The 19489-nt window shown below is 45.1% G+C and overlaps 1 protein-coding gene across 16 annotated transcripts in view; it reads left to right on the forward strand.

Annotated features, from left to right (window-relative positions):
- The first annotated feature begins 3973 nt into the window (after positions 1-3973).
- The window catches only part of CCDC138 (coiled-coil domain containing 138), a 67826-nt gene continuing 52310 nt past the window's right edge, over positions 3974-19489 (forward strand). For 11 of the 16 annotated variants that reach the window (XR_011076459.1, XM_068563895.1, XM_068563898.1 and 8 more), the window contains exons 1-7: positions 3974-4077; positions 4513-4570; positions 5056-5181; positions 7511-7633; positions 9322-9509; positions 14835-14993; positions 18117-18236. Coding sequence is in view for 15 of the 16 variants with exons in the window: in XM_068563895.1 (XP_068419996.1) it covers positions 3985-4077; positions 4513-4570; positions 5056-5181; positions 7511-7633; positions 9322-9509; positions 14835-14993; positions 18117-18236 (867 nt within the window). In the remaining variant the exon portion in view is untranslated. Of the gene's footprint in view, positions 4078-4239; positions 4349-4512; positions 4571-5055; positions 5182-7510; positions 7634-9321; positions 9510-14834; positions 14994-18116; positions 18237-19489 lie in introns of those variants that run through there. The other 5 variants (XM_068563896.1, XM_068563902.1, XM_068563906.1 and 2 more) reach the window with 2 other exon arrangements.

Genomic DNA, 19489 nt, shown 5'->3' on the forward strand with positions numbered 1-19489 from the left:
TTACCAGAGGTAAATATTGAAGAATGAAAACCTTACTAATAACTTCACATTTTAAGTTTAAAACTTGACATGGGCTTGATTTGTAGGGCTGGCCTTATTTGCATTTCTTTCAGAACATTGACCATTTCAAATGGAAGCTCTTTATTAGAAGTTCAGCCTTTAAGTTCAAATAGTCTTTTTAAAAAAATTTGTATACAAATGTTATTTGGTAAATTCTATATGAAATCCTTGGGAAGAACTTGATTTTTCATGTTTGTTTTCAGTAACATAATTCTAGGGGCAAAAAAAAAAACCCCAACCAACATCTAATCTCATATTTGCCACAGTCCTTTCAATAAAAAGTAAATTGTACTTTTTCTGGACAAGAATGTTGTTTCAGGCAAATTACTCTTATCAGTTTCAACCTCAATCAGCAGATAATATTTAAGAACAAGCATTTTTTTGAAACCTCTCCTGTAAAAGAATGTATTTTAGTTTCCAAAATGAGGAAGAATGTTACATAAGAGGAAAATGTGTAATGACAAATTTTTCCTGCCTCATCCAAATCAGATGTATTTGTAACCCTAGGATGTTAACAGGTTTCAAATTCTGTTCATGCCAGTGTCTTAAGGAATTTGGATCTTGGAATTTGTTATGGAATATTTTATAAGCAGCAGCTTATAGATAATTTCATCTCTTGTCACAGGTAGAAGTAAAATCTGGAGAAGAAGATGAAGAAATTTTATTTAAAGAGAGAGCCAAACTTTACAGGTGGGATCGAGAGGCCAGTCAGTGGAAGGAGCGTGGGGTTGGAGACATGAAGATCCTCTGGCACACGATGAAGAATTACTACCGGGTCCTCATGAGAAGAGACCAGGTGCTCAAAGTGTGTGCAAACCACGTCATCACCAGAACAATGGAACTGAAACCCTTGAATGTTTCCAACAATGCTTTAGTTTGGACTGCCTCAGATTATGCTGGTGAGCTCTACACGCAAATGCTTCTTTCCGGTTTGGGGATTTTTCTAAAATTGATAACAAATACATAAAACAATTTATAACAGTTATTATAACACAAAGGTCACTGTGTTGTTTGTTGTTTAATAGATGGAGAAGCCAAAGTGGAACAGCTTGCAGTGAGATTTAAAACTAAAGAAATGGCTGATTGTTTTAAGAAAAAATTTGAAGAATGTCAACAGAATTTATTGAAACTCCAGGAAGAACAGGTATCACCGAGAGCAAAGGAGACAAATCCTGTGGTGTTTTTTGATGTTTGCGCAGATGATGAGCCTCTGGGACGTATAACCATGGAATTATTTTCAAACATTGTTCCTCAAACTGCCGAGAACTTCAGAGCACTGTGCACTGGAGAGAAGGGCTTTGGTTTCAAGAACTCCATTTTTCACAGAGTGATTCCAGATTTTGTTTGCCAAGTAAGTCTTAACTCCACATCACAATGGGTGTCTAGAAACGTGCAGCACACCAACTTGGGAAATTTGGGTGTTTCTCCGTGCTTGTAATTTTCTTTAGACTTCTTTAGCATTTCCACACCCCCAGCTTCTGTCCCCACAAAAACTTTCAGCCTAAAACGGTTCATATTTTTAATGCCTTGAACCTGCTAGAAATCAAGGGTGGGAAAAAGATCGTTTCATTTTTTGTCTTCTTTCACAACTGGGTATTTCTGAGTTTTCAGACTACATTCTCAAAGAAGCTGGGTGTTTAGGACCTACCCTTTAGTGGTTAGTTCTGTATGTATTTTAACATTTTATTTGAGATTCCTGTTAATTGAAATCTTTTTTCAGGGGGGAGATATCACCAAACACGATGGAACAGGAGGACGGTCCATTTATGGAGATAAATTTGAAGATGAAAATTTTGATGTGAAACATACCAGTCCTGGCTTACTATCCATGGCCAATCGAGGCAAGGATACCAATAATTCTCAATTTTTCATAACACTGAAAAAAGCAGAGCATTTGGACTTTAAGCATGTAGTATTTGGGTTTGTTAAAGATGGCATGGATACTGTGAAAAAGATTGAATCATTTGGTTCTCCTAAAGGGTCTGTTAGTCGAAGAATTATTATCACAGAATGTGGACAGATATAAATCATTGTTTTTCATAGTAGATTTTACCTGTATAAACAGTTGAATTGAAGCCTAGCTGTTATGACAACATGGTAATTATGTTCAGCTTTTGAAAATGGACATTTCCAATGTATAAATGTAAAATTGCAGCTTATAGCTGTTGTCACTTTTTAATGTGTTATAATTGACCTTGCATGGTGTGAAATAAAAGTTTAAACACTGGTGTATTTCAGGTGTACTTGTGTTTATGTACTCCTGACATGTTTGTATTAAAATGGAGTAATACCAATCTTGTTAAAAGCAATAGACCTTCTCAAACTATTGAAGGAATATGATATATGCAACTTAACTTTAGTTTCTTCTGAGATACTAGACTTCCTGCATGGATATACTTACTGTTTGGATAAAGGGACCATGACTTGGATAGTTTTTATTTCAGATTTGGAATATATTTGGTAATTTTCACTCTTGGTGTGCTCATTTATGAATAAAGATTCACTTGTGAGTGGGTAGAGCCAGAGGGTAGAGACTCAACCAAAGTGCTCTTCTATCAATTCTTGCACCTCCTGTATAGCTAACAGAGTACCTTCTTTCCTTAAAATGTTATGTAGCTTCCTGTGCTCTTCCCAAGGTATTAAATTAATTTTTACATTTTAAGTAAGTTGAGTATTTAGACTTTTTAAAAAACCTGTCATCTGTTTCTACTACCTCAAACTGTAAAGTATGAGTATTTTAAAAAGGTCTATACCATGTTCTTTGGTTAAAGATTTGGTTTATACTAGATTGTTGCAGTACCTTTTTCTGGTGAATTTTGTAGCAAAAATAAAGTGACAATTGTTAACAGCCATGACATTTAAAATATTCATTACTTGTGCATCTAGTTGTGTTTTCATTCTGGAACCAAAGTAAGGAGATAATTAAAGATCTGTAAACTCAAACTGCCACCTAATTTCCAGAGCTCCCAAGGAGAGGACTGTTTTCCAGTTGGGTATACACTGAAAACTTACTTGGAAATGGCTAGTGTCAGAAGTTCGACAGAAAAAGAGGGACGTTCTCATCAGCCTACTCGTGTGGCACCACAGAGCACCCCGGGAGAGCACGTTTTGCGTATTCCAACCACTGCCGGCGGTGCCTTCCGCCCCCCCGGGGTTCTTTACAGCGGAGCCGCCTCATTTTGGGTAGTGAGGCAGTGGGGCTGTCGCGCCGTTTGGGGTTTGGAAACAGGCTGTCCTGGGACAGCACCTGCTGACCGCCCGTAGTGCGGGGGTCACGTGGGGTCCGTGTGCCGGGCGCGGTGGACGGCCCTGACCCTCCCGAGTGTGGGTGTGTGGATGCGGGTGTGGGTGGGTGTGTGGGTGTGTTTGTGTGTGGATGCGGGTTGGGTGGGTGGATGCGGGTCCCCGCGCGCGGCTGCCCGGCGGGGACACGGGTGCCTGTCACGTCTCCCGAGGGATTCCAGGCTGCGGGAGGCACTCGGAGGCGCCCTAAAGCATCCCAACTGTGGACTCACAAGCTTGGTAACGAATGCTTTGGCCGAAACCGACTTCTCCAGGATTAGTGTCTCACAGCTGCTTCCGAGGGGTTCGAGCGCTTATGAGACGGACCCGCGCGGACTGCGCCTCGGCGCGACCCTTGGGAAGGAAAGGAAAACAGGAGAGCCCCGCGCGCGCCCTCACGGCCCGCGAGCACGGACCTGCGCCAGCGGCCGGGCCCAGCCATGTCCGCGCCGACGGAACGCCGGGGGCGGGGCGTGCGCGCGTCGTGACGCACGTCCGAGGCGCCCGCCCAACCGCAGATCAGAGCACTTTTGCCGGGGAGACGTAGGCGGCCGCGGCGCGCCGTGCGTCACGGCGCAAATCCGCTGCGTCCGCCCCGCCCGGCCGCGCGCCGTTACCAGGGAGACGACGGCGGCCGCGGCCATGGAGCTGAGGGTGGTGAAGCCGCCCGGGCAGGACCTGATGGTGGAGCGCCTCAAAAGCCGCTACGGCGTGGGGGGCGGCTGCCCCTCCGAGGTGAGGTCCCGCCCTGCCTGTCGGCCCATGCCAAGTCCGCGGGTCGCCGGATCTGCGGGTCGGAGCGTGGGCGCGAGGCAGGGCCCCTGGCGGCGGCGGCGTGCGTGCGCTTGCGGGGAGGGTGCTCTCGGCGGGCACCGGGAGCGGGAAGGGCCGGGCGCGTCAGCGCGCAGATGCGTGGCAGGCGTTCCCGGCTGTGACTTGCATGCGGGTCGGAACCGCCTCGGTCCCGCCCCAGAGCGGCGAGTCCGAGCCGATTTCACGCTTAAAGGTGCGGGCGCGCGGCCCGGTGGATCCGCGGTGGCCGCCTCTGTGCGCAGACCCGGCGCGCGTGTCGGGGCGGCAGGGAGGGGACCGGGATGAGGCCGGTTGTGCCGGGCGGGGGCGCCGGGCGGCCCGGCCCGCCCCAGTCACCGCTCCGTCGTTCTCTTTCAGCCCGGGCGCCGGCGGCCGGACGTGGCGGAGCGGCGGCGGCGGCCTCCCCGCACCCCAGGTAGGGCGGCGGGCCAGGTGTCCGCGCGGCTGGGGAGGCGCTCGCTCTTTTCTTCACCGCAGCAGATGTAGTTTATTGTGCAGCGTTTAATGCTTGAAGTGCATAAAGGGGAGAAATAAAGTGTTGAACGTTTGGGCACTGGCGGGATGTCGTGACGAGATGGAAGGAGGGCGGATTCTGAACGTTCGGGGAGTTCGCCTACCGCCTGCGGTCCTTAGGTTCCGACCCATAGAACGGGGTTAGAGGCACCTGCTCTGCTTGCTTCCCCGCGTCGTTGCCGGCGTCACGTGCGGGGGGGCGGGGATGAACGTCAGTGCTGTTTGAAGAGCAGACTTGATGCCTGTTTTCTGGAAGTCTGCATTAGGGAGACACACAGACAGGAAATCGCTATGTAGCTTTGTTCTCCTACGTTTCGGGGTCGAGAATGAGGTCGTTGATATCTGACCTTAGTGAGCAGCCTCTGCCGTCTTCTTTCCTGTTCACAGAGGACTTCGGTTTCTACTCACGTGGAGATGAAGCTGGTCCGTCGCTGAGATGTTACTCTGATGAGAGGAGGCGCGGCCCCGCATCCCCCCGTGGTGCCCTCAAGCGCGGGACCGTCAGTTGGCAAGGTACCCCGAGTCCTGCTCGGGCCTCCCCTGGGCATCTCGGGAAACTAAGGAGGGTCAGGGGCTGCCTGTGTGTGCTTTTCTCTGAGAGGAGGCTGCTGAGTGGTTAGAGAAACTGAGTGAGTGTTACGGAGAATTTGATAAAAGCACAAACCTAGCGTCGTGTTTGCTGGCATAATGCAAAGTTACACTGTGTGATAGATGGCTCTTCATCCAGGACCCAAATGAAGACCTTGCTCCCCCCCACCCTTTTTTTTTTTTTTTTTAATGGTGATATTCTAATTCTAATTTTAAAGTATTTGTTTATTTATTTATTTATGGCTGTGTTGGGTCTTCGTTTCTGTGCGAGGGCTTTCTCTAGTTGCGGCAAGCAGGGGCCACTCTTCATCACGGTGCGCGGGCCTCTCACCGTCGCGGCCTCTCTTGTTGCGGAGCACAGGCTCCAGACGCGCAGGCTCAGTAATTGTGGCTCACGGGCCCAGCTGCTCCCCGGCATGTGGGATCTTCCCAGACCAAGGCTCGAACCCGTGTCCCCTGCATTGGCAGGCAGATTCGCAACCACTGCGCCACCAGGGAAGCACCCCCCTTTTTTTTTAATTAACTAAGGAATTAGGGTAAAAACGAGTACAAGTTTGTTAGGCGGCGGTATTAACTTAGTCTGTGTCGTGTGTCTCCTGGTGTGGTGAGCACTGTGTCCCAGGTAGCAGAGAGACGGAAGAAGTCAGCCCAGGGGGTTGGTATCAATGCCTATAGCATACGTATGATGCGGTGCTGGGCTGTGAGGGGTCAGCGGTTTTGTAGAAGAGATTTTACTCTGGGTAAAACCACTGTAAATACAATGGAGGCTGAGGTGAAATAAAGTTCTAAGTTGAATACTATTAGTGCCAAAAATATGTGGCAGAAGGAAGTGCTTAGGTATCGAGAGGGAGCAGACATTTTGAAATAACGCTAAACCATAAAAATGTGTACGTATACAAAATGAAACAGGGTAATTGTGGAGAGAAAAACAGAAAATTGTGCCTAAGGTATCTGTTGTTAATGTGATTGATATTTTGGAGCTTGAATTGCTTCATTCTCTGATTAAACGAATTAATCCATGTAAAGGACTTAGAACAGTGTTCAGTACGTAGAGAAGCACTCAGATGCACCGCTATTTATCATCATTACTGTTACTGCCGTTTCCTTTGGTGCTCACAAAGTCACTTAGTTGATCTGGAGTCAAGATTTGGACATGGGGTTGATCGAATATAGAGGAAGGAAAGAGAAAATTGCTGGAAGTTAATTATGAATTCATGGAAATTATTTTCATATATTTAACTGATAGTTTTATCATCTTTAAGGTAAGCGGTCTGGGTGTAATTTCAAGTTACAAGTTGAAGCTTGTGGACTGTGAAAGTTTCTAACATTGGACAGTTTTTCCACAGTCCCTAGTTGTGATCTAGTGTGGAGTCGTAGAGCTGCCCAGCACAGGCCGCAGGTGTCTGTTGAGTTCTTGAGATGGGGCTGGTCTGAATTGAGATGTGCTGTGAGTATAAAATACACAGCTGATTTTAAAGATGGATAAAAGAATGTAAAATGTCTTATTTTAAAATATTGATTGTATGTTAAAATAACAGTCTTTTAGATATACTGGGTTAAATATAGTATATTGTTAAAATTTCATGTCTTTTTATGTTTTCAGTATGGCTGTTAGAATTTTGTTTTTTCTTCTTGCGGCACCGAGAGGCTTGCGGGATCTTAGTTCCCCGATGGGGGATTGAACCCTGGGCGGTCGACAGTGAGAGCACAGAGTCTTAACCACTGGACTGCCAGGGAGTTCCCAGAAATTTTAAGCTATCTTTTGTGACTTGCAGTATATTCCTTTTGAACAGCACTGGTCTGGAAATGTCAACGTTCAGGTGATCTCTTTGGAGAGAACACCTGGGATTCTAGTTCTGCTTCACCTTTTGCTGGTTATGTCACCTGTCAGTTAATTGAACTTTAGGGTTCCGTTTTGTCACCTTAAACACTGGTTCTCTTAGTTACAATTAGACAAAGCAGTGCCTGTCAGATCTGCCTCACAGCAGTGTCCGGGGTCAGAAGGAGGAGTGTGGAGCGTCGGCAGGGTGTGCAGTTTGCAGTTGAGCCTGTTTGAATGTGTAGAAGGAACTTTGTAGTGAGTTTTCAGCATCAGTGACTGGTACTTTATAATTTTTCCTTTTGCTTTTTTAAACATGTTTACTTGTTACATTTTTCTCAGTTGTGACGCTGTTAATATTTGAAAAGCAGTCTCACCTGCTTTAAATGCTGTAGAAATCTTCCATGCTGTGATAGAATTTCTTTTAAAGCCTAGATGATGAACTGGATTCTTTTCAAGATTTAAAACAACGGGAAACAGAAGAAGAGTTCATTGGGAATGATCATAGAGTTAGTACCTCCGAAATAAACAAGCAGTCTTTTAAAGAGATAAACAAAGGTAAGAGAAATACTCATTTTAGAACAGCCATTTAAACAGTACCTCTGTCCAGTAGGGCGCGTAAAGCTTACCCCATAGTAATAACGCTGGTTCTCAGGGGTCTGTATATCTGTGTCCTGGAGCTTTGTAAGCCATGAGCTGGCTACTGTGCTTGTCGTGAAGCTAAAGGAGAAGAAAAAATAAACTTCATGATTTTGCAGTAGAATTTCTACACTCTCAAAGTTTCTCAAAAGTGCTTAATAATCAACTGAATATTTTTATAATTTTTTCAGTTCTTTTTCATGTCAGTATTTGTTAGGAAGTGAGTAAAATTATGGTAGTAGGTGCCTCTTCCTTAAACATTTTAGGAAAATAGTCCAGATCACTTGAGGTCTGGCTTCCTTTGGCCCTGAGCCAGTAGTTGCTCTCTGTGTACCTGGCTGCCTATCCTAGTTTTGCCAGGATTTCAGGAAAAGAGGCAGCCGGGGTGGTGCCCTCCCCTCTTGGCTGCAGGACCCGGCTGCCCCCGGGAGCCTATGCATCTCCCACACACACAGGACACTCGCGGCTCCGTCCTCTTCGCCATTCATCTCAGTGTACGGGGAGCATGAAGAATACTTCTGCCGGCTTGTGTTTCCTGCTGTGCGGTGGATTTTCCCACGGATGACCATTGAACAAATGCTGAGTGTGTGTAAAGGCTGACAGAACTAAGGAGTCTTCAGGCCGGTGCTGGGTGGACGGGAGCCTGGAGAGGGTGTCTCCCCTTGAAGGGCGTCTGCTGAGTGAGGGAAGGGAGACATTTTCCTTTTTAAACATTCCTACTTTTTGTCTTGGCTCCCCAGTCTGTCCAAGACGGGGAGTACTGTGGGAGAGCCCTTCTTAAAGCCGGGGCTGCTGCCCCAGCTGGAGGCCAACGCAAGGGAAAACCACTGTGCTCGGTGTTCGCAGAGCGTGAGTTCTGATAGCTCAGTGCTGGCGAGAAGCGAAGCAGGAGGGCCTCGCTCTCCACTGCTGTCGGGGGAGTTGGTTAGCTTTGGGCCCCGGGCAGTGGACTCTGCACGCGTACCCTGCCACCCTGCAGTGTTGCTGCCAATCGTGTGCTCTAGGGGAGCGCTCCCCGTGGGCGCCAGGGGCCAGGGGCGAGGCCGCCCCGCTCAGGTGTCCGTGCGCGAAAAACACAGCACAGGTGACGCAGTGGAGGGTGGTGCACCTGCCGCCGTCGTTAATGCAGGAACGTGTTATTTAACGGGGGAGGTTATAGAGGTTACGTCATTATATGATTATTTAACTACAGACGTTACATAAAGTTTAAAGACAGGCAAAACAAATAATTTTTTAAACATAAGTAGTAAAAATTAAAAAGAAGGGAAACAATGATGAACACTGTATTTGGGTTAGTGGTTAGTTTGGTGTAAGGGAGAGAAGGGAATGTGCTCTGGGGTTTCTGAGGTAACTTTCCACTTCTTGGTCTAGGCAGTTAATCCATAAGTGCTTTCGCGCACTCATTTCTGAAGTAATCTCAGATTTACGGAGAAGTTGCAAAAAGACCGCAAAGAATTCCTGTGTGGCTTTCATCCAAAGTTTCTAAAGGTTAACCGTTTGCTGTATCACTCTTTCTCTCTGCATATAGTCCTTGAAACTGTTTAACAATACTATGAGGATATTTAAAACTATAAATTCAGTTTTTAATGTAAGTTTAATTTTCTTAGCAGTTGCCGGGCCAACTAATTTGGCCTCAGATTCAAGGAACTGGACTGACTGTTGCAGTGACGCCAGTGACTCTCCTTCGAAACGTGTCAGCTCCCCTGCGTCCAGAGCCTCAAACAGGCAGGGTGTGCTTCCGCGTCAGGTCAGCCAGATCTACGATGAGTTACTCCAGATATACCGGAAACTGCAGGTGAGCCCGCAGGCTGAACCGAGGGTCCGGAAATGTTGATGTTGTCAGCGCCGAACGTTGAGGAAACACGAACACAGGTGTTTCGTTTTAATTGTGTTAGATAAGTGTTTATTTCCATTCCATCCTTACTGAAGAAATAAAAGAGAATTTGCTGGTAAGGTATGCTTTTTGAAGTAGGTGTTCTAGATTCATTGTTTTAAGTACCTATATGTAAAAAGTTCTCCTGTCAGCTCTCACCAGAATTCAGTTCAGAACAGTGGCCTTTCTCTTCTTTGTCTCTAAAGGATGTAATTCATGTCTTTCTCAAGCATCCACTAAGTGGGAGTACAGAAGGAAGCAGAAGTATATGTAATAACAATTTCTGTTTGAAATTCCTCTAGTTGGAAATACGTTACATTTTTATACACATGAAATAAATGTTTTTTAAAAGCCAGTATCATTTTGTCTAAATAATTCTAAATAAAAAATAAGATTATAATTACTGTAGCATTTCAGAAGATTATTTTGGCCTAAAATCGCTGGGGGAAAGCTCAGGGAGAGACTTAATGTGGTAACTTGACAGAGAGGCAGAAGTTCAAGAGGAGAGGAGCGGGGAGGACATTCTTGGTACAAGGAGTTGGAGGTGAGACACTTTGGAAGGAGGGCTTTATCAGGTTGTGAGGTCACCAGCCTGTCGGGAGAGAAGATGCTGACAGCTCAGGCCAAGGAGTACCAGGGTGAAGCCAGTGTGTTAAGAAGATGCCTTCGACCGTACTTTACAGGGTAAAAAAGAGTAAGGGTTCTAAGGACATAGCTATCGTGTATAGCAAACACAATAAAGATATAAATATTTAATTTAAAAAATGAAGTAGAGTGGGTTAATCTTGTTTAATTAATTTGTAGTTTAATCTGATTTAAAAAACTACTTTGTGGTCTTTTATCGTGTTGTCATTAAACATACATTTTTGGTATGTTGTGTGATATCATTCATTCAACAAATATTTGAACACCTCTTAATATGCTTTTTGATGCTAAGTGCTGAGTATATAGAAGTAAATAGAGTATATGGTCCTTGCCATGCATAGCTTATTAGAAGTGATGCCTAAGTACCCATGTAGTTACAGTTGTACAAATTTTAGTGAATGATATAGTTATAATATGAACACCTGATTGGAGTGGACCGAGAGACCAGGCAGGGTATTTCTAAGAAAATAACATTGAAGTCAGACGCTGAAGGTTGGGTAGCGTTTAGCCCAGTGAAAGAGGTCCGTTGTAGACAGACATTCTGGTATGAGAAGCCCCTGAGGCCTGGTAACACTCATTCAAGGGAAATGTAGCAGGGGACTCTGCAGAGTTCCTTAAAGAAATGGATTGGAGGGGACGGGTGTGGAAGTTGATAGCCCAGATAGGGTATTCTACTGCAGTGGTCCCGGTGAGCGATACTGGCCACTCGGACTGGGATGGCGGCAGAGAAACAGAAGTGAGTAGATTGGAGATTTATTTTGGACTTGGGGTGAAGTGTTGGATATGGTGCAGAGAGAATAAGGTGTTGAGGATGATTCCCGCGTTTCTGGTTTGTACCACTTGGAGGAAGAATGGATTTAGGGAGAAAGATCGAGATTTTCATCTGGAATGGATCAGGTTCGAGAGTGAAATGCAGACACAGGTCTCACGCGGTCAGTAGGTGAGGCCTGGAGCAGGTGCAGTGTGAAGATGTAGGAGCAGTGCCCTGGGCTAGGGTGAGGGCCCTGGTGGTGGAGGGGAGCCAGGGGCTCTAAGCATCGTGAAGAGGTGGGATCAGAAGGTCTTGGAGATTGTTTCAATTTGGGAGATGTGCGATAGGCTTGTAGTTCAGGGGGAAATGCAGGTCAGTTCTTTGGGTATTGGAAATGGGCTGCTTTTTGCTGAGATAGGGGACAAAACTAGAGAAGGAGAGGATTAATTAATTCCATTTTTTAAAAAATTCTAACTTTTTGTGCAGGAAATAATTTCTTCATTTTCTTTATTTTACAAAGTAACACTGTATTTTTGTTTTTTTAATTTGTTTTCTTAAATTTTAATGTTGTATTTTTTGGCTGCACCACGTGGCATGCAGGATCCTATTATCCCCGACCAGGGATCGAACCCGTGCCCCCTGCAGTGGAAGCACAGAGTCTTAACCACTGGACCACCAGGGAATTCCCTGTATTTTAGTTTTTAAAAAAATACGACATGTAGAAAAACATCAGCAGTGTGCCTGTTGCCAGTATTTTAGTATATTAACATTTTATTAATATTTCTATTTGATATTTTTAAAGAAGTAAAGCGTTTCAATTACAGATGAAGCACCTGTCTCCCATCCCGTTTCTTCTCTTCCCAGGATAAAGCCCTCCCCTAAAGCTAGTGTGGATCATTTCTGTTATGTTTTAACTAAACCCTTTATGTATTCGTATGTATGCGTTGTTTTCGAGTGTTTTAAAATTTTATGTAATGACACGTTGTGGATATGTTTTCACAACTTCCCTTGCGTCATTATTATTACATTTTTGAGATTTACATACGTGGAAAATGTAGATCTAGTTCGTTCATTTTAATTGCCGTTTTGTATTCCAGCCTGTAAATAAACCACCAGGACTTGATTTCTGTGTAGATGCGCAGCAGGATAGATTGCGCCCCGCAGGCAGCTCCGTTTGCTCCCCGACGCGTGAGGAAAGGCAGCACGGGCGCCACGTGGTCCTCCGGCGGGGGGGTGGGGGGGGGGTGGGGGTAGTGCCCGTCCGCTTATGCTCCTGTCGGCAGCATCCTGGTGGTCTCTTTTCCCCGTGATCGGATGGGTGTCTCAGGGCTGTTGTAGTTTGTATTTTCTGCCTTTGAGTGTTGAGTCCATTAATGTGATTCTCTCTGAGTTCAGACACTAAATTGATAAAACCATATTTTTAAGCCAAACAGGATAGTAACCTACAGTGCAAACCTAAAGACCTTGAGAGTACACGAGGTAACAAGACTGTGTCCAGGAGTTCGGTTTCAATTCTCCAGAATTCTGTGGTTCTTTGTTAATCAGACAACATAAGCACCATATCAGAATTTCTTGGCTTTCATCATCTGCTAAGGTGAAAAGGTTCCAGCACGTTTCTGCCAGTGGTTGACTGATGATGGGGAATCTTCCAGTGACTGTGGTAGAACCCATCCCTCTGAGGGCCTCATCCATCTGCCTCAGGAACCGCTGGGACTGAGGCCTTGCTGGGTGTTCAGAGGGGAGGCTGGTCCTGTGCAGAAAGCTTCCGCGTCCAGAACTGGTGGTCAGAGGAGAGCCTGACCGTGAGCCATCCCAGGAAAGGGAGGAGGGAGGTGTACCTTCACAGGGCCTGCCGGGCACTGCAGGAAGCAGCAGGTCAGGGTCTGATGAGAGCCCGCTTCCGGGTTCATAGACAGCATCTTCTTGCTGTGTCGTCACATGGTGGAAGGGCCTCTTTAATTTTTTTTAAAGTGTGCAATTCATTTATTTTCAGTATACTCAAAGAGTTACACTGGCCATCACCCCAGCCAATTTTAGAATATTTTCATTATCCAGTAATGAAACTCCCTTACCCATTGCATGTCTCTCCTCATGTCTCCCCATACTCGCCTCAGCCTTAGGTAACCACTAATCTACTTTCCGTCTCGATGGATTTGCCTGTTTTGGATTTTTCATACAAATATGTAGTAAGTATGTTTCATATAAGCATGAGGTAGCTGGCTTCTTTCACTTGGCATGGTATTTTCAAGGTTTATCCATGTGGCAGCATGTATCAGTACTTTGTTCCTTTTTATTGTTGAATAGTATTCCATTATAAGGATGTTCCACGTTTTCTTTATCCATTCATCAACTGGTAGACATTCGGGTTGTTTCCACTCTTTTGGCTATTATGACTAACGCGGCTGTGAACACTCGTGTTTTAAGGTTTGTGTGGACATGTGCTTTCACCTCTCCTGGGTGTGTACCTGGGTGTGGAGTTGCTGGGTCGTACGGCAGCCCTGTGTGTTTTTCTTTTTGAGGACCCGTCAAACTGTTTCCCAAAACGGCTGCACCATTTTACGCCCCACCAGTGCTGAGCAAGGGTTCCAGTTTCTCGCTGTCTTTGTGATTCTAGCCATCCTAGTGGATGTGAAGTGCTGTCTTGGGGTTTTGATTTGCATTCCCCTGATGGCTAATTGATTTCAATTTTGGACATGACTGTTTTGTGCTACCTGAAAGCACACAGGTGGAGATGTTAATAGGCAGCTTGGACTTGAGTCTGGAGCTTGGGGGAAAGAGCTGAGCACCGCAGTTTGGAAACAGTGAGTTGCGTGCGCAGTGCTTTTAGCCCCTGGGTGGATGGAACCAAGCAGAGGAAGTATGGAGAAAGAATGCAGCTTAACCCCCAGTCTTGAGGAGCGCAGTAATTGAAGGGCAGGGGAGGGAGTAGAGCCCGCGGAGGGGAAAGGGGACCCGGAGGAGGTGGTGTCAGGGAGGCGAGGAAGGAGGGGACCAGAGTGTGCGATGCGTGAAACCAGGGCTGCAGCGGGACCTGTGGGTTCAGTGATTGGGCAGCTGGTTCAGTAGGGGACGTGGGTTGAGGCCAGATGAAAGTATCAGTACGTCGAGGAGTGACTGGGATGTCAAGAGGGCTTAGCAAACGTAGACAACATTTTAAAGAAGTTTGTGAGCAGGGGAGGCCAGTGGGCGGGGTCCAGGGAGATTTCATTTCTGATGCGACGGGAGCGTTGGAAATAATAGAGCACTGCGTGGCAGCAGTCTCCCCAGGAGGCAGAGGCAGTGGGAGGCCGGCCTCCCTTTGTAAGGCTGCCTCCCCGCGCTGTCTTCTGTGCCCCCGTGAAGGCAGAGACCAGGCTGCCTGCACAGAGGCTGGAGGAGGTGATGGATTCAGGGTGGAGGGTGGAGTAGGTTTGCATAGGCGCCGTGGGGAATGGGGGGAGGTGGGAGAGGATTTCTGGGCCGCACAGGAGCGCCTCTTCAGGTGTGAGGCTTTCTTCTCCAGGGGAGCTCAGCTGGTGGCTTCAGGGCAGGGAAGGTGGCTGGAGGGCAGCCCAGGCGATGGGAAGGGGAGGGGTGGAGGGCATCCCGGCGGGCGCGGGGAGCTCCGCGGTGCTCACCTCGCTTGCACCCCAAATTCTCTCGAGTCCTCACGGTGGAATCTCACTGGTGGATCCTGCAAAGTACAGGGTCATCTGCACGCCGGTCTGGCTGTTGCTGCGTCTGCGCTCACTTGGTTCCCCTGTGTCCGAAACGCCGTTCGATTGAGCTACCATCTCAGTGAGTGAGACTCTCACTTGTACCGCTGGTGCGTGTGCTTCCGAAAAACACTAAACTCTGCCCTTTCCATACAGTGTGAAACTGCAGCGCAACAGGAATTTGCTGAAGAGCTTCAAAAGCGAGAACGTTTTCTGGCTGAGAGAGAAGAGCTGCTTTTCAGACATGAAAGTGCCTTGAATAAAATTAAAGGTGTCAGAGAAGAGGTTCTTACAAGGTTCCAGATCTTGAAGGAGGTAAGCGCATGGCGCTGACTTCAGCACGCAGGGCCCTCCTCCTCTGGTTTGGGCTCCCTGCTCGTTGGCATTTGCACGTTTGCTCAGCCTCTCCGCCCTCACGTTTTCTCCTGGACCAGTTGAAGGTGGGTTGCAAAAATCAAGACCCAGCACGCTAAGTCCTTCTTCCGTGCTATGGATCGCCTCAGAATGAGGGTGTTCTCCGCACCACTATTGAAAAGGAAACGCGTGCTAATTGTATAATTTAACTTAAAATACATACACAGTCCACGCTCGCTTTCCCAGTGGGTCCCCAAATTGTCTTTTATTGCTTTTTGTTTTGTTCTCTGATCAAGGAACTAGACAAAATGCAGGCAAATCTCATTGGTTTCTCTGGATCGAGAGCAATCCACATCACCACTTTGGCTTTTTGTGAGGCTTTTCTTTGAAGACTTTTGGCCTGTAGTCTTAAAAGAGTGTGTCTTATTCTGTATTTGCCTGATTGTTTCCTAACATTTATATTCAGATTAAATATTTTTATCGAGACTGTCAGGTAGTTGGTATGGTATTGTTCTTTGTTTCATATCAAGAGATGGGTTACTATACGTGTAACTTATATAGAGGAGAATTTACTATTTGTTTTGAAAGCGCGTGCAGTCTCGTGATGGGCGCCGTGACCAAGAAGAAGAGTATCCCGGCCCCCAGAGTTCCCACGCGCTCCTCGTAGTTGCCCGTCTCCCCCGCCTCCCCGCACCCCCCAGCAAGCACCCTCCCCCCCCCTCCCACTTTGCTGTCACCCCTCAGGTTTCTGAGGCTGTTCCTCTCTTCAGTCCTTTTCTTGTGCGTCCTTCAGATTTGATCACGGGATCACGGTTTCTTCTTTCATTTCCATGTTGCAATTGAGCTCGTCTAGAGAATTTTTTTATTTCTGGCATTTTAAAGTTCTAAATTTTCCAATTATTTTCAGTTTTTCTTACGAGAATTTCTGTCTTTCCATTTGCATTCATTGGCATTTGGAATTCAGTTAAAAATTCCACTCTAGATCACGTAAGGGTTGGCATTTTTCTTGAAACCTAATCACATTTTTCTGGTTCTTTGTATGTGCAGTGAGTTTGGGATTGTCTTCGGGACCTTTTGGATATTATTAATTTTGTATAGATTCTGGATCCTTTCATAACACTCTGAAGAATGGTGGTTGTATGTATTCATTTCTTAAGCAGTGAGCCCAGTGGGTCGAGGCTGAGTGTTTTCTCACCGTGTGGGCTGTGCCCCCGTCGCTCGGTTTCCAAAGCCTGTGCTGTTGCTCTGGAACCTGTCACGCGGGCACCGCTGGGGGCTCTCAGCCTTTGCTCTGATGCTCTGGGTCTTTAAGGTGCCTACGCGCAGTGGGGCTGTTTTTAAACTGAATTCCTGTCTCTGCTCCTTTGCTCTGCTGCTTTCGCCGGCTCAGGGCTGATCCAGATTTGAGCACGTTCCTTGGCTCGTGGGGTCCCCTCTTCCTGGTTTCGCAGCCCTGAAAAGCAGTTTCTCTCCGATTAGCAGTGTCTGGGACCTGCCCTGGGGCAAGACTGCAAGGGAAAACGAAACCCAGGAAACTTCAGCCCCTTGATGGTTTCTTCTCCAGGTTTTCCCTCCTTTCTACTATTCCCTGGTTTTGTTTCCCTTTGACATTCCTTAGGTAGTAGCTTTTTGTGTTTTGTGTACGGTTTTTAGTTTTAATTAGTTGTTAGTTTAATTTAATTAGTTGTTAGTTTAATTAGTTTAATTAGTTTAATCGGTAAGAGAGCCCTCTGGAAATGGAACCCATGTCATACATTTTTAATCTCTTCTGGAGGTGGAAGATTTGTACAGTGAGAATATTAATTTAATTTTTAAAATACGTATAGTATTTGTGACCATATCCTAAGTTATTTCAGGAGTCATTTAATGTAATAATAAAGTTGCATAAAGCTAGTTTTTTTCACAAGCTTGGATTTTTTTTTTTTCTAAACATCTTTATTGGAGTATAATTGCTTTACAGTGGTGTGTTAGTTTCTGCTATATAACAAAGTGAATCAGTTATACATATACCTATGTTCCCATATCTCTTCCCTCTTGTGTCTCCCTCCCTCCCACCCTCCCTATCCCACCCCTCTAGGTGGTCACAAAGCACCGAGCTGATCTCCCTGTGCTATGCGGTTGCTTCCCACTAGCTATTTATTTTACGTTTGGTAGTGTATATATGTCCATGCCACTCTCTCACTTTGTTCCAGCTTACCCTTCCCCCATCACAAGCTTGGATTTTTAAACAGGGCAAAGAATGAATGCTTGGATTCTCAGCGCTCTCCATCCCAGTTTTAGCCTTGATTTTTTTCTCTTTGGATTTGTGTGTTTGCTACTTGTAGTAAGTATAAAGCTAACTGCTTTATTTTAATGGAACCTAGATGATTACTTGAAAGAAGGAAATTAACTCAGTTTCTTGATTTCCTGTGGAAACTTGCTTGTTTTAATACATTACGCATAAATTTGAGAGTAAAAGGTGAAAGAAACTATATAAGTATTCACAATTTAAATCTAAAAGCGCTCTCATTTAAATGGAATTAGAGGGGAAAGTGATTTTAATCATTTATAAAACCGGTTAAGGAAAGTCGAATAGTTTGGGGCTCAGGAAATTTTATTATTTAAGTTTTCTGAGATGTACAATTTTAGCTAATTTATGAGAACAAGAAATTAGTTTGTTCTGTCTATGGCATATTTCTTCTACTCCACAAGGGTAATTTAAACCTTAAATTTTAATTCAGAACGCTATGAATAATTAACTAGTCTCTTGAAAAGGATCAGAAATCCTTCATTGTTTTATCATTCCATGATGTCAAATAGAAATTATTTCAGTGTGTTTCTGTTGTGGATTTTTCTGAGCAGAAGCAGAAAGTAGCCTAATTGCTAATCAATTTGTGTCCTATGTTTTAATAGGTATTTAACATATGTTTTTAATGCTTTGTTATTAGTTTGGTTGATTATACAGTTTTTATAAATCATTTGCAGTATTAGTCGTTATGCTTAAATACACTGATTAAAGTCCGTGTGATTCAAGGAGTTCTAATTTTTAATTAATTTATGTTCAGTGGCATTAGTGACATAGAATCTGTATTTTTTCCCTCCTAGCAACATGATGCAGAAGTGGAGCACTTAACTGAAGTTCTTAAGGAAAGAAATAAAGAAAGCAGGAGGCTAAGGTCCTCTTTTGATGCATTGAAAGAATTGAATGATAGCTTAAAAAAACAGGTAAGACCTATTTTATCTATATTAGATTATAAGACATTCTTAAAACTATATAGATTAACAAATTGTTAAGTCAAAATCTTAGAACATATTCTGGCTTGAGAAAACCTTGATTATCTTTATTTGTTGCCTTTATTATAAAATACTTCCAAATATAAATAAAGTATTCTTAAGCTCTTGGTTTCTCATCATCTGTTCTGACAACCAGCTGAGATGTTTGACAACTTGAAATTTTTTAAACTATTAGTAGCAATGACTAGATTAAAAACAAGCAAAAGAAAACCTGCTAACCTGGGTACTTTAGGCGCTGATTTGTAGCTTTGTGCTGTTCTTGCACCTGCTGTTACACACCACTCTTTATGTTTGGAGTGTCTGTGATGTGTTGATCCTGTGCTGGGGAGCGTGAGCTCATGCCCACCGTGTCACATTGCACTGCCCTTATGTATTAAGTGCTGTGGTTTAGCTCAGTGCTTAATAATACTCAAGTTGCACAAAATTCTTATGAGTTGTATTTTTTTTTTTTTTCCACTTCCCTTTGCCAGTTTTTGCCTGAAAGATGTGAAAGTGAAGGGCTCTGTGGAAGAGGGACAGGAGAGTGATCGTGTGTGTTCGTGGGGAGGGAAGCGTAGATGAGCAGAAGCGGGTAAAGCTCGTCACTTCAGTGGTTAAGGCCTTGGGCTGGGGAGCTTCGTGGATTCCCACATGTTGGTGAGCTCGTACTCTGGGATAGAACTGGGCTCCTGGAATCCCTTGGCTAGCTGTGTGTTCTTCACTACTTGTTACAACCTTTCCCCTTGGCAGTGATAACTAGGTCCCCCATTTCTCACTTAATGTGATGCTCTGGCTTCTCTGAATCAGGTCTAAACTCCCACAATTAGAGTGTCACCTTGACTCACTGTTGTCTGGAAGCCTCCTCATCCTGGAGAGACTGCTTTTTCCCATCACAGTCTCAGGCGAGCACTCTTTTTTGAGAAGGGTTTCTTTAACTTCTAGTATAGGTGCATTGTTGCCCATATGTGTCTCTTAGGTGGATATAATCCTTGATAATCTTGCGTGTGTTTGATGAGTGTGTGGTGACGGGAAGTGTGCATTATTACGAGTTTGAACCTATTGATAGGAGTGGAGAAAGGTTGGAAAATTCACAAGAGAGGCATGTGGGACATAATGAAGAAGTTTAACACGGGAGTTCCAAAAGTAGTTAATAAGGCAAAAATATAATATGTGAAGAGGTGATATCCAAAGCTGGTGAAAGATGC

This window comes from Eschrichtius robustus, chromosome 15 (assembly GCF_028021215.1).
Source record: "Eschrichtius robustus isolate mEscRob2 chromosome 15, mEscRob2.pri, whole genome shotgun sequence".
Classification (NCBI taxonomy): Eukaryota; Metazoa; Chordata; class Mammalia; order Artiodactyla; family Eschrichtiidae; genus Eschrichtius; species Eschrichtius robustus.